This window comes from Drosophila hydei, unplaced genomic scaffold, assembly GCF_003285905.1.
Source record: "Drosophila hydei strain 15085-1641.00,03,60 unplaced genomic scaffold, DhydRS2 tig00008114-arrow-pilon, whole genome shotgun sequence".
Taxonomy (NCBI): domain Eukaryota; kingdom Metazoa; phylum Arthropoda; class Insecta; order Diptera; family Drosophilidae; genus Drosophila; species Drosophila hydei.
The window spans coordinates 6,604,515-6,618,933 of NW_022045827.1; the positions used below are offsets into that span (position 1 = coordinate 6,604,515).

The following is a 14,419-nucleotide window of genomic DNA, read 5'->3' on the forward strand; positions in this document are numbered from 1 at the left end:
TGGGGGTTTATGAAGCATCTTTGTGCGGGCGTCATAAATATTTGCACGCTTCGGCATGCTGAAAATAACTTTTTCTTCTCTCTTTTTATTTTATACATATAAATTTATATATATATATATATATATATATATATTTGTTGTTGTTGTTGAATACCCTACGCAACGAAAAAGTTGCCCGCAGTGTGCGGCATATTAAATATTTTATATGTGCACTACACAGCCAGGACATGGGACATGGGCGGGTTTGCTGTGGGCGGCTGGCGGTGAAACTTTTATCGTTGCTCATCCCACCGAAAACGCTTGTGTCTGCTTTCAGATTGGACTTCAGCCGCAATTACACGCACTGCAATGCCTCGCTGCTCGTCAACGACACGCTGGCCATGTCCGGGGATCAGCCGACATGGCTGAAACTGTTACCGCCGCGACTGCACACGCCCGAAGTCATATTGAACACTTGGCTGCATTTGGGCGGCGCACCCCAGGCGCCAATTGGCCTCATTATCGAACTGCCGCCAGCTCAAAGCGGCACCGGCTTTACCGGCTGCCTTCATACACTGCGCATTAACGGACAGGCTCGCGAAATATTTGGGTAAGTCTTCTTTTACAGACAGGACACATAGCCAGCAGCCATTTGCCATTTGCCATTTATTGGCCCGACCCGAACTGTAGTCCTTAGTCTCTGGGTAGCTCAAATAATGAGCAAGACAAGGCAAGTGGAGCGAAGTTATGACGCTGCCTCTTAAATGTTTATGCCACATACGCATCTGAGCCGGCGGCTATGGCGTGGCATGCCACAAAGTTGCAGGTAGCCCAGTAGAAAGCTCTGCGGGAATATGCAGTAAAATCGTCTACAGGATTAAATGGGCACTAAGCCCAGTCGACATCGGCAACTGTTGCAAAACTTGGGCACATCAAAAGAAATAAGCTAACGAACATTCTGCCATTGAAGTTTACGGCGAAACCTTACGAAGCAGAAGAATACGTCAATCATTAGCGTAAATAATTAAAAGAAAAATGAAGCCCGAGAACAAAAAGTATTCAAGAAGTTAAATCATCAAATTCCTTCAAAGATTCTGTGCACAACTAAGAACAATGAACGCAAAGTCAAGCAATTAAAGTTTTATCTTCATCATAAATGAAATGAGAACAAGCTGAAACAGTCGATAGCGCTCGATAGAACACTAATTGCTGCAGACTCCATGTTGGAAACTCTCATTGTAATCGATCTGATGTCTGTTTAGCTCTTCACGATTCAAACAGATTTTATTTAAAAACAATTCAACAAACAAAATTCGCTAATTAGCACTCGATAAACAGCAGACGATAAAAACATAAGATAAACAGCATTCGATAAATAGTTTTGAAAACAATGGTTTGATAGCCAGCAATCTATATATTATTTGATAAAAAATTCGATATAACTAACATTCGATAAACGAAAATCGATACATAACTTTCGATATATACTAGATGAATAACATTCGATAAGTGTCGTACGATATATAGCTTTCAAAAAACGCATTAGTTGGTCATAATTAAAAACACAGTTTATGATAAGCGACTATCGATAGACAGCAGTCGATAAACAGGAGTCGATATACAATAATCATACTCGATAAACTTTTTTTTATAAGCAACATTTGCTAAACAGTAGTCAGTGAACAACATTTGATGTGTATCAATCGATAAACTGTAATCGATTAACAATAATCGATAAGACATGCCATATACAGCATTTGATGAATGACGCAAAAATACGTAAACGAGCTTAAAAATGCTAAGAACATATATATTCGATAATATAATCGAAAAGACAGTCGATAGTCTCGATAATATAAACGAGAGAAGAGGAAAAGAACAAATTAAAGTAATAACAGAACTAAACATTACTTAAATCGAACTGCAATAAAAGCCAACGATAGCTGATAGTAATCCCAAGTAAAAAAAAAATATATATATATATATATATATAATTCCATTAGCTTAGATATAAACTCAATTTTCTGTTCACTGTGTATTATTATTATCGATAAGCATTGGCTGCGTTAACCCTTTGACAGCTTAAGCCAGCAAATAGAAGGCAGACAAAATGTCAACGTTAAAAGGACATTACGGATTAAACCAATTTTAGCACTTTGCAAACGAAGGATTGTATAGATAGCCGCATAAGAAGGAGAGCGAGTCGAGAAATGCGAAAGCCATTTGTCAGCGCATTAAAACGCGTTCACAAACAGCCGGTCAGAACGGACAGCAAGACAAATGGTTAACGGGCGCCCTGCGTATGGGGGATGACGCGCTGACAACAGTGGGCGAGCCGCAAAAAGGGGAGTGGGCGGCGTTGGGTAGGCCGGGCCTCGAACAATTGACATGCGAATTAGCGGCAGGGTAATGAAATTGGAGATGACACTAACCAGCCTTTTAACCTATCTGCCCACCTCCGGCACTTCGGTTTCGTTCATGTTAGCGACGCGCTGGATGGCTTTGGCATTACGGAATGCGGCTCATTGGCCTGCCTGTCGAGTCCGTGCCGCAATGGCGCGGCCTGCATCAAGATTGAATCGAACGAACTGGACGAGAACGGTGACAAGGCCGAGAAATGGAAATGCAAATGCCCCACCGGCTATATGGGTCCGACCTGTGAGATATCCGTGTGCGAGGACAATCCCTGTCAATACGGTGGCACCTGTGTCCAATTTCCGGGCAGTGGCTACCTTTGCCTCTGTCCGCTGGGCAAGCACGGCCATTACTGCGAGCACAGTGAGTGTGATTTATCATATTCCCGTTTTAATTCATTTACTTTAGCTACGTCACTTTTTTTCTGTTGTGTCCACAGATCTCGAGGTGGCACTGCCCTCCTTTTCGGGCAGCGTCAACGGGCTCTCCTCATTCGTGGCCTACACGGTGCCCGTGCCCTTGGAGTATTCGCTGGAGCTGAGCTTCAAGATCTTGCCACAGACCATGTCACAGATATCACTGCTCGCCTTCCTGGGACAGTCCGGTTATCATGATGAGAAGAGCGATCATCTGGCCGTCAGCTTTATACAGGGCTACATTATGCTAACCTGGAATCTAGGCGCTGGACCGCGACGCATCTTCACACAGAAACCCATCGACTTTCGACTGGATGCGCCGCGTGTGCCCTACGAGATCAAAGTGGGTCGCATCGGTCGCCAGGCCTGGCTCTCCGTGGATGGCAAGTTCAATATAACTGGTCGCTCGCCGGGCAGTGTCAGCCGCATGGACGTCCTGCCCATACTCTATCTGGGCGGTCATGAGATTGCCAACTTCAATACGCTGCCTCACGATCTGCCGCTACACTCGGGCTTCCAGGGCTGCATCTACGATGTACAGCTGAAGGCGGGCCAGGTGACGGTGCCGTTGCAAGAGACCCGCGGCGTCAGAGGACGCGGTGTCGGGCAGTGTGGCACGCGTGAGTGCCACAGGCATGCCTGCCAGCACGACGGAGCCTGCCTGCAGCATGGCGCCACCTTTACGTAAGTATTTTTTTAAGTATGACAGATTTTACTGTATAGTAACGTCATCAGGCACAGTAAACAACTAAAAGAACGGATGGGAAGTTCAATCTTCATATATAGAAGCTTGGATAAGCCAACCATAAAAATGTATTCTCAAAGTCATTTGAAGAAGTTAAGAATTCCCTTGATAGTCAAAATAAGCAAAATGTAGAGCATTAAATATTCGTCACGTGGAATTTAATTTTACTTTGCTCTTAAGCTCTTAAGATTTGGTATCACATTTTTCCCTATGAAAATACCTTATAATAATTTATAAATTATAAATATGAATATAAATAATTATAAATATAAAATATATAAATTTGAATTCAATTATGTTTCCCATTGTGAATTAAAATCACTCAGGTGATAGGCTCGACTCTAGTCTTGTTGCCTCGAAAAGCTGCGCAAATAGATGTCTAAAATTTGTAACAGCTGTCGTGTGGCAGCTGTCAGTGAGGTCCACTAAAAGTTAACGAGTCTCAAATAAAATCTAATGATTTTTCTCATTTGCCACACAGGTGCATCTGCCAAGAGGGCTGGTATGGACCGCTCTGTGCACAGGCCACAAATCCCTGCGACTCCTTCAATAACAAATGCTACGAGGAGGCAACTTGTGTGCCACTGGTGAATGGCTACGAATGCGACTGTCCAGTGGGACGTACAGGCAAGAATTGTGAGGAAGGTGAGTGAGGATTTAACGATTCACGATTTAATATATATATGCATTCAATAACCCATCTGTAATATGGTATGATTCTCTTTATAGAAATACGTTCACTTAGCGACGTCTCACTGACTGGTCGGCGTTCGTATCTGGCCGTGCGCTGGCCTTATCTCTATGATGGCGGCGATAAGCTGGGGGCCAAGCGCTCGCAAATGGTCAGCTATCGGAACTTTACCAAAAAGCTGCTGCCGCCCAAGCCCATCTCAACGCCCAGCACACACTTTGTGATGAAGCTGCTCAACGAGGTGGAGAAGCAGCGCAGCTTCTCCCCCGTGCCGCTGATGGGCTCCAAGACCTTCGAGGAGCATCATCGCGTGCAATTCTTCTTCATCGAATTCCAATTGCGCCCGCTCTCCGAACGTGGACTGCTCCTCTACTTTGGCACACTGAACAACAATCAGGATAAGAAGATTGGATTCGTTTCGCTCTCACTGCAGGGTGGCGTTGTTGAGTTCCGCATTTCGGGGCCCAGCAATCACGTGACGGTGGTCAGAAGCGTGCGGATGCTGGCCATCGGCGAGTGGCACAAGATCAAAATGGCTCAACGCGGACGCTGGCTAACATTGTGGGTGGAGGGCAGCGCCTCTTCGGCACTGGCGCCATCCGCCGAGGTGCTGGTCGAGCCCGATGCTCTGCTCTATATTGGCGGCCTCAAGGACGTCTCCAAGCTGCCGCACAATGCCATCTCCGGTTTTCCCATACCATTCCGTGGCTGTGTCCGCGGACTCGTCGTCAGCGGCACTCGCATTGTGCTCAACGAAACGAATATCGTGGGTAAGTCGCAAGTGTACAAAATATGACAGCAAATAATTGATGGCCCCCTCCCAGGCAGCAAGCGGCATAAAACATTTCCCATTAATGAAAAGCATAAATATACTTTGCATATATATCAATTAAATTAATAACCATAAATAATAGTCGCATGCAAGTCGAATGAGTCTCGGCAAAGTTATGCAAGCTGAGAGTAAAAGAAAATGGAATTCGCATTGCAATTTTTGGCAACTTTTCAAGGTTCAATTTTAATATATATATATAGACTTTTCTTAAATATAAGTATTTTTATAATGGCGCTAATTTGCAGAAGATTATACCACGTACACAAATTCTATATACTACTATAGTCTGAGATAACTCTTTCCCAATTTGAATGTCATTTAAAAGTTTATAAAAATAAAAAGTATTTTTGTGAATCGCAACGATATCGATCACATATATATCGATCAGTCAATTCATATATAAATTTAAAAAACAACAGCTAATTATATATATTTTTTTTTTAAATTAAAAAATAATAACTATTTAGCAGAGCAGCTCAAAAATTTGCCTAATAGCTGATTTTAGAAGATTTTTAGACTATGACATTCATGCAGAAATCTTGACAACAAATGAAATTTAATTATAAAAATGATAAAAAAATATATTTTTAAAAATTATTTATTTAGATATTTTATGTATTATTTATTATATATTTAAATGTTCTTATTTATTTCTAGAATCGCGCAACATTCGCGACTGCGACGGCACAGCTTGCGGCGGCGACTCCTGCGAATCGGGCGGGCATTGCTGGCTGGATGAGAAGCTGCAGCCACATTGCATCTGTCCGGACTATGCCAAGGGCGATCGATGCGAGTACTCGGAGACCTGCAAGCTAATACCCTGTAAAAACAATGGACGTTGCTTGCGCAGTGGCCGCTGCTCCTGTCCCAATGGCTGGGGCGGTTTCTACTGTGAGATAGGTGAGTAGCTGAACGGGAGACTGGATCAGGTCAATGACCTCAATGTGGCTCTAATTGAAAGTTTGTGGATGCGCAGCGCAAAACTGTGTATTTTTTGTGCTTTGTTCATAATTGCCAACTCGTGTGTCGAGCTGTCATTTCCTGACTGCAGCCGGGATAGAGTCGGTTGGAGGGGGGTTAGGCAATTCGTCATCGAATTAGTCAAGCGCCAGATGTTTAGTTAGTGCTTAATGTCCGTAGCAACAATAAAAAAGAGTAGAAGCAACAACAGCAACATAAGCAGCAGCAGCAGTAGCTGGCCAACAATGAAAGGCATAAATCATTTCACTTGAAAATCTTCAAAACAAGTTTCATAAATCTCCAGAGCCAAGTTGAAGTTCAATGTGTCAGCAAAGTAAAAGTTCAGCTTACAGCAATAAACAGAAGCTACAACGAGCGAAGATCTTAAAATGTCAGAAAACTGATTTTATTTTTATTTTTTTTTTGTATAGAAATTGCTTTTATCTGATGTTCTCGGTTCAAACGCCGAAACAAGTTTTCAATTTCGAATGCTAAAAGCAAACGACAAAACCCAAAAACCAAAAAAAATCCCAACAACAACAAAATACAATCTAACACAACAATATTATTATTATAATTAGAGATCTGCAGCAAGGGGAAGAGATGAAAACAAAACCATTAACAGCACCACGAAGCTTACGGTTCGATGCGCAGCGGGGTCAGGAAGTTGATATCGCAAAAAGCAAAAAAAAAGAGGCTAAAATTAGTGATCTACAATGTACATATATATATATATATAATGTGTATATAATAGAAAAGCGTAATTTGCATGACTGGGAACATGCTTTAATAATGGAAAGAACAAAGCACAAACCCATAGGAAATTCCGCGAAAAAAAATTATATTATAATTAACAACTAGAACAGAACTTGAAAGGGTTCAAGAGCTTTACAGAAAAATAAATAAGTTTTAGAAACAAAAGAATGCATATACTATATATAATACAACTAATGGGTAGAAAATTTAAAAAAAAAAATTTTTTTTCCACACTCCAATGGGCCAATCATTCAAATAATATATAATAGATCTCTCTAGATAAGAGAGATAATATAGAATAGATTTGTAGTCTAGCTGAACAATATACAAATTGCAAAACATCTTGATCCTAACTGTGTAGGACAGTGTAGTTTCCAATTAGCTTTGATCACATTCAACAAATCTAAACATTTTAGAAGACGAGGCTACAGCCGACTATATATAAACCAAATTTCAAGACTCTAGCTTCAATATTAGTATCAGCTTCAGCTATTTTGAACAAGTAACAATAATTGTGTTTAGGAACTGTGTAGGGCAATAAAGCAATTAAGAAATCGTAAATTTTAAATAAAATATTTATATATAGATGTCGATAGGCTGACAAGAAATTTGAATAATAAAAGTTATCAAAGTTGCTATATATTAATAATAATAATAATAATTATATATTATCAATTTTGAAACAAACTTTTGAATAACCTTTCGTTGCATTTGCATAAATCATAAGCATTTATGAGGCGGCATTGCGCGGCTCAAGTTTGTTAATAAAAATTGGGTATATATCTTTTGTTATATATATAAATAGAAAATATATAAAACTATAAATAAAATAAATAAATAAATAATAATAAATAAACATAAATAAAATGCATAGTAAATGTTAATCTAGAAAATTTGAAATATAATCAAGTTTTATTGCAAAATATTATTATAAAAACTTTTCAAAAAAAATTATCTGACCATCGCCTATTATCAACTACGATAAGCTTGTGCTATTTTCAATATAGAAGGAATGCCCCAACTGAACTCAAACTATTTCTAATTTAAAACACATTAAATTAAAATATGATAAAAATTCAGAAAAAAAACCTCAAACTAACTATTTACGCAGGAGGCCTAAAAGTTTTGACTATAAAACAGAGTTTTATGATTATTTGCTTTGTGGCCAGGCTGAGTTATTCAATTGGCAGTTGGCATACAATCAGCTAGCTAGCTTGCAGCCTTTCACTTATTAGCAAAGTGAATTAACATGCCACTAATAACAATAAGCCATAAACAAGCTGGTGAAAACACGAAGCAACAAGTGCAATCAAGTTGAGTGGTGGCAAAATGGGAAAGAAAACAAAACGCAAATTCATAATAAGAATCCAAAAAGTGGCAGCCACAGCCACAGCAGCATCGTCAGTAGCATAGGAAGAACAACTCGTAGATCTTGTTGAACAGATTAGATAGACGCAGCCAAAGAAGCGCCAAACGAGATCAGGGACTTGCAGACAGACAGAAAGACAACGGCCAAATGGCATAATGAGCCAGACAAAGCCAAAGTTGATAATGACAAGGTAGCAGACATCTTTGAAAGTAGTTGCAGCACAAATACCCTATGCTGAGGTAAAAGCAAAGTTTATATATATATCCAAATTTTTTGAGCTTATCTCCTGCAATTTGTTTATAGTAAACTCTTATCGATTTCCGTTTCTATAAAAATTTTAATACTTCCAGCGCATTCTTATAACATGATAACTGTAGATATAATTATATAATAATAAATACAACATATTCATTGTTGTTCTTAAGGATAGAATACTATAAAAAATAACAGAAGTGTAAGCAAAGTTTACTGATGAGCTCTTTCAATATGAGCTTGATAAGATCTTGAATAACATAATACTTTCAATACTGTAAGCAAAATTGAAACAAGTAAATATTTAATACTATAAATAATAAAAAAATATTATTAAGATATATACCTAATTATAAAAACTTCAATAATTTTTCAATATTAAAAAAATTCTAAGTTTTCAATTTTTTCTAATAGATCAAACTCATTTTTTATCCAGTATATTTTAATTAAATTTGATTTTTTAATTGATGTGTATTTTTTAAATATTTTTTAAATTGACTATTTTTTCTTCTTTTTAATTTAATTTTCCTTACATTTAATTTAATTTCTTTTCAATTAAAAAAAAATTTTGAACTTTTTTTAATTTTATAATTTTTCTAATTCCATTTTACAAGATCATCCCAATTAGTTAAAATAAAATAACTATATAATAAATATAATCTGGCTCTAGAGTCAGAGAAATTTTGCAAGCGTTACAAACTCAGTGACATATTCAATATACTATATTGATCAACATAAGTCTATTGTTAATAATGAAGTAAATTGCTATGCTGTGACGCTGTTGCTGATGCTGTAATTTCATTATGCATTTGTAACACACACATACATGTTCAAATACACACACATACCTGTAACATGTGTACATGCAATATGTTTAATGCATTTTAACTAACTTGCCCTGTCTCCCTCTATCTCGCCCTCTCTTTCGCAGCACTGAGCAAGCCAACAACACCGAGCTTCCGCGGCAACAGTTACCTGATCTTGCCACCCCCTCGCATACCAATGAAAGACAAACGCCGCGGCCCTTCGCTCTATGCGCGTCCACCGCGCGAAGCCGTACAAATATCGCTGAACTTTTCAACCATCGAACCGGATGGCCTATTGCTTTGGAGCGAGCACAATCAGCTGAAATTCTTGGGTCTTGGCTTGGAGAACGGACATTTGAAACTAGCCAGCAATTTGCTGGGCAGCAGCAATGACACCGTGCAGGCTGCAGCCAGTGGTTTTATCGCCGATGGCGCCTGGCATGGTACCAGCGTACTCCTGGATCGCACACGGCTCGAGCTGCAGCTGGATGGAGCCGTGATATTTACAGAGCGATTGCCCGAGCTCAATCGAAGATATACAACACCAACGACATCGTTGCAGCGACGAGGCGGCAAGGAACCAACGATTAGCTATGAGGATATTTTCTATTTGGGTAAGTGTTGGTCACACCTTGCATGCTAATTAGCCCAGACGTCACAGCCCTAACGTATTTCACCAATTGCTTAACCGCAACTTCTTCATGTTACTTGTGCATGTTCCTCAGCAATTAAATTAGGCAATTGCAGACTTACCTTAAGTCTTGTAATTAATAAATACTGCTGATTGTTTATTGTGTGTCTTTGAATTCATAAATGGATTCGCGACGCGCGCCTCAGCTATAAGTGTTAACTCGCATGGAACCGTAGCGCCGGCGCAGATGTGCAATATAGAAAGACGCGTTACGAATTCACTGTGCGCAAGAGCAGGATAGCTGCGAACTTTCAACACTGCACGGACAGAGAACGGCTGCGCTGCGACTGTCCGAAGCTAATTTTATACTTGTTGCGTTTTGTTTGGGATTCTGATATCCACGTTGCACACACTTTAAGCTTTCAACGTTTACATTGCAAACGTTCACACAAAATGCTAGATCAATTCACCCACCAACAATATTGTGTGATACATTCACAAAAACTCACAATGCACCACCGCGTCTAGAGGGCTTTAAACAATTACTAAGTCTCAGTTAATAGAGATGTGCAACAAGTCAAAACATTGTGTGATCGTTATCGATTAACAAATATCGTTGTTATGCATAGATGATCTATTAACACGAGCTTAAAAAATCGGTCAGAATGCTATTGTCTTAAATTTCAACAAGTAGTTAAAAATAGAAAAGAAATTCTTTATTTAAGGAAACCTGTTTACTAGAATGCAACTAAAATTAGATATGTTGTGTAGCTATGAAAAATTCACCAAGCCATTCGCTGTTATTATCTGCATACTGTTACTTAACAGATAACTGTTAACGCACAGCTGACCTCAGCAGTTGCAAAGAGTTGGCAGCGCTTGATTTATTGGGATATCGAACTTAACGTTTATTTGAATTTTCTGTTATTTAACAGGTGGATTTCCCAATCAGGAGTCGGTGAGCAAACGGACACAAGGACGCTTTTACGAACCGTTTAAAGGTTGCCTGCAGGACATACAATTCGGTGCAGAGCCAACAGCCGTTATAAGCGATTTCTCAGCATACCAAGGCGAAAATATTGGCTCTTGTGATTTGCACGGTGATGAGCCGATTATTGTATAAATCGACAGATGAATAAAAAAAAATAAAAATCTGAAAAGATAATAATAATAAGAGAACACATTGTATAACCAAATATTCGTATATTATTGTGAATTACAATTAAATAATTGTGGACGAAATTTCAAGTAAAACTGAACGCAAGAGAAGAAAAATTTAAAAAATTTAGACTTTAAGATTAAGTGTTAAGGGAGTTTATATTTGCAAAAGCCTCCTTTGAAAACAAAAACAATTTTAAAATATATACAGTCGAGGCAAACGAAATGAAACATAATTTTGTAAATTTTATAGAAATAACTGACAAAAAATAAAGGAGAAAAAAAATGAACAAAAATTTAGACACGTAAAAAACATGAAGAAAATAAAAATGAAAATGAAAATGAAAAGAATGTGGTTTATCAATAAATCGAGAAAAAAATACTAAAAAACAAATACTTGAACAAAAATTGTAGTTTAGGTTATAAATCTAGCAAAAATACTTCTCTTACGTACATAAGTGATATTTAATGTGGAATAATGACAAAAGAAAAAGATAAAAAATAATGATAAAAGAAAGTAAAGACATGCTCCTTAACTAAAAGACATTTCTTATTCAAATATATATATTATATGTAATATTGTTTTGTTGAGCCAACGTTTTTGTTATGCAAATGTGTTATATATTTATATCTCTATATACCTTATTGTGTTCTCTAAAAACTAAAACTTCTCTCTACTGCCCTCTGAAAAAATTAACAAATTTCTGCCATTTTTAGTTTCTTAAAAATTTTCAAATTTATTTAGATTTAGTATTGTTTAACAACAACAACAAAAGAAACACTCAAATTGAAGCCATTTAGTTGCCTTGTAGTAAGTTAGTTATATGACTCGCGCTCTGATTTATGGTTTTCGTCAAGAATCTATTCAACAACTTTGACTCTACGTATAAATTATGGAAACAAAATTATACAATACAAAATAATTATTCTTATAAAAATGAAATCAAGTAGTAAACGATTAAAAACAAAAACAAAAAAATATATATACATATATACAATACTTTATTATACAATTAAAAGAAAAAACAACAATGTAACCGAAATTACATTAAGTATGTAATAATTATTTCGAGTTATAATTTGAAGAAATAAAAAACAAAACTAGAATGAGTTAAGTTTAGCGCTCGTCTTACTTTACTTTTGATCAGACTGTACCCTGCTGCTGTGTGCAGCCAACTTAATGATATTTGGCTTTGCCAGGTGGTGCAAAATTATTTCGTTTTATTCAGTTCCGGAGAGCTGCCGGTAATACACCAGCAACTCCACTTTCCATGCGAACTGCCCTTAACTTTTTTTGTTCTTGAATCTTTCTCATCGACTTCAGATTGAATCACATTAGCTGTAAATATAAACGTATCTATATCCATATAAGTATGTCCGCACATTATCATACCCAATTCTACAAAACAGTTGTGCACATTCATGCCACTCACGCATGATGTTTCCATGAATATCAAATTGTGCAATGCTGCAAATTCCTCGGCTTCATTTTTCGTTATCACACGGTTCGCTTCCATATCCGCTTTATTGCCTGCTAAAACAATCACCATGCCTGTCGAGGTCTTCAATATATATATGGAAAGTATACTTTTAATCCACTCACTCACAATGCTATTTCTGAAACATACCTTTTCTCTTAGTTCAACCACCCAATCCATTGCCTCCTCGAAGCTCTCGCGACTCTGAATATCGTAAACAATTATAGCTCCCGTACAGCGATAATAGTACGTGCTTAACACATCCTTGAAACTATATTGAGAACTGTCTAAAATCCAATTCGAAATTTGATATATATAGATATACATATATTACATACCGTTTCTGACCCGAAGTATCCCAAATTTTTAGCCTCACAACTCGATTCGGCAGGCTAATTGTTTTCACCTTAAACTCAGCTCCAATTGTGGGCGTGATCTGTGATGGGCTGGGCGCCATATCCGAAGCGAATCGTAGCAGTAACGAAGACTTACCCACAGCCGCATTCCCAAGCAACATCACTTCATATTTGGAACTTCTTCGAAAACTTAGACTTGAAAGTCGTTTCATTTCGAACGTTCTGAACTCTGCGATTGGACATGTGTAACTAAATATTAATCACAAGAAAAAAATTGCACTGATTTAAAGTTCAAAGCCAAAGTGATTCAACCATGCCCTCTCTCTCCCTCTCTCTCTCTCAATGGTTTCATGATAAGAAAGGTGTATTAATATATATCGAGCATATGCTGCTCAGAATTTATATCTTTTACTTTATTTTTATTTTACATATTTATATTATATATATATATTATCTATTTATTTTAAAAGACAGCCAATATCTATCCACTTGATGACTTCTGGAATTCTCTAGACATAGAGGAGTTTTTATATATTTTTTTCAAAGTCTATAGAGTAGAGCATCAACTGATTTCTTAAGATTTATATTATAAAAATATATATTTATATTTATATTGGTAAATGTACATAGTACACATCATTCTATAGTATTTCACAACTGCAGCCAGTGTCTTTGTCAAATCTGTTTAGCTCGGAACGTTTACTCGCTTTGAGTTCATCAGCTAAAAAATAAATTCAGACTAATCCCTTAGCTAACTTTGCTTATCTGTCGACATACCAATAGCTGTAAAGATCTCATAAATATTTGTGCCCGTCTTGGCCGAAGTCTCCATGAAGATATAGCCATTATCACGAGCATAATTGCTCATCTCAGTCGAATCAACGCACATATTATCCCATAAATCAATTTTATTCGCGGCTATGGCAATGACCAAAGTCGGCGCCAACTGAAGCAGATGTGATATATATATGGTATTTTTTTATATGTATAGATTACTCTATGCAAACCTTTTGACGTAGTTCCTTGATCCACATTTTGCTGCAAATATAGCTATTCCGATCCTGAACATTATAGACAATTAGCGCTGCCTGTGCATCCGTGTAATACATATGCGCCAGGCTCTGCCAGCTGATATAGATATATATATATAATATGTATATATATATATTCATAATTTATACTAACCGTTCCTCGCCCGCCACTTCCCAGGCATCAAATTTGACCGCTTTATCCAGAGATAAGCTGGAAAATGATGCAACTAACGTTTTTTCCTCAACATTAGAAGCTTTCCCATTGATATAGTATGAAACCAGAGAGGATTTACCCACCGATGTAGCGCCAAGTATTACCAATTTGTAGCGTTTGAGCAGCCAGGCCATTGTCTCCCTATGCGTAGCTGCCAAAGCGCCTTTATTGAAGCGCAATTGTACTTTAGCCTTTGGCATTTTGAGAGGCTCAGTTCTGAACCATTCGAATGCAACTGAAGTAAGATCTCCATTTCATCTTATCGTAGACCTCTGTTCTTAGAAAATTCTTTATAAATATAGTGCTTGTGATTAATTCTGATTCAGAATA

General features: G+C 37.7%; 3 protein-coding genes across 4 annotated transcripts in view; 1 reads left to right on the top strand and 2 right to left on the bottom strand.

The window, feature by feature from the left end:
- Positions 1 to 10,419, bottom strand: part of LOC111595593 (MKRN2 opposite strand protein) — an 80,886-nt gene extending 70,467 nt beyond the window's left edge. The window contains exon 1 of the mRNA XM_023309404.2: positions 9,975 to 10,419. The gene's annotated coding sequence lies outside the window, so the exon portion shown is untranslated. The remainder of the gene's footprint in view (positions 1 to 9,974) is intronic.
- The window catches only part of LOC111595582 (protein eyes shut), a 77,935-nt gene extending 66,709 nt beyond the window's left edge, over positions 1 to 11,226 (top strand). Inside the window, exons 7-14 of the mRNA XM_030224547.1 lie at positions 317 to 589; positions 2,465 to 2,757; positions 2,834 to 3,494; positions 4,037 to 4,200; positions 4,285 to 5,016; positions 5,736 to 5,978; positions 9,347 to 9,835; positions 10,788 to 11,226. Coding sequence (XP_030080407.1) covers positions 317 to 589; positions 2,465 to 2,757; positions 2,834 to 3,494; positions 4,037 to 4,200; positions 4,285 to 5,016; positions 5,736 to 5,978; positions 9,347 to 9,835; positions 10,788 to 10,975 — 3,043 coding nt within the window. The 3' untranslated portion in view covers positions 10,976 to 11,226. The remainder of the gene's footprint in view (positions 1 to 316; positions 590 to 2,464; positions 2,758 to 2,833; positions 3,495 to 4,036; positions 4,201 to 4,284; positions 5,017 to 5,735; positions 5,979 to 9,346; positions 9,836 to 10,787) is intronic.
- A 911-nt stretch (positions 11,227 to 12,137) lies between these two features.
- Positions 12,138 to 13,156, bottom strand: LOC111595546 (ras-related protein Rab-5A-like). Of its 2 annotated transcripts, none has more exons than XM_023309333.2 (4): positions 12,827 to 13,156; positions 12,639 to 12,759; positions 12,404 to 12,572; positions 12,138 to 12,349 (listed from the first exon to the last, which is right to left on the bottom strand). In XM_023309333.2, exons 1-4 carry the CDS (start codon positions 13,054 to 13,056, stop codon positions 12,222 to 12,224), a joined length of 648 nt encoding a protein of 215 aa, XP_023165101.2. In that variant the 5' UTR covers positions 13,057 to 13,156; the 3' UTR covers positions 12,138 to 12,221. The 2 variants fall into 2 exon arrangements, with proteins under 2 accessions (XP_023165101.2, XP_023165102.2); XM_023309334.2 differs by having other exon boundaries at positions 12,639 to 12,775.
- Between the last annotated feature and the right edge of the window lie 1,263 nt (positions 13,157 to 14,419).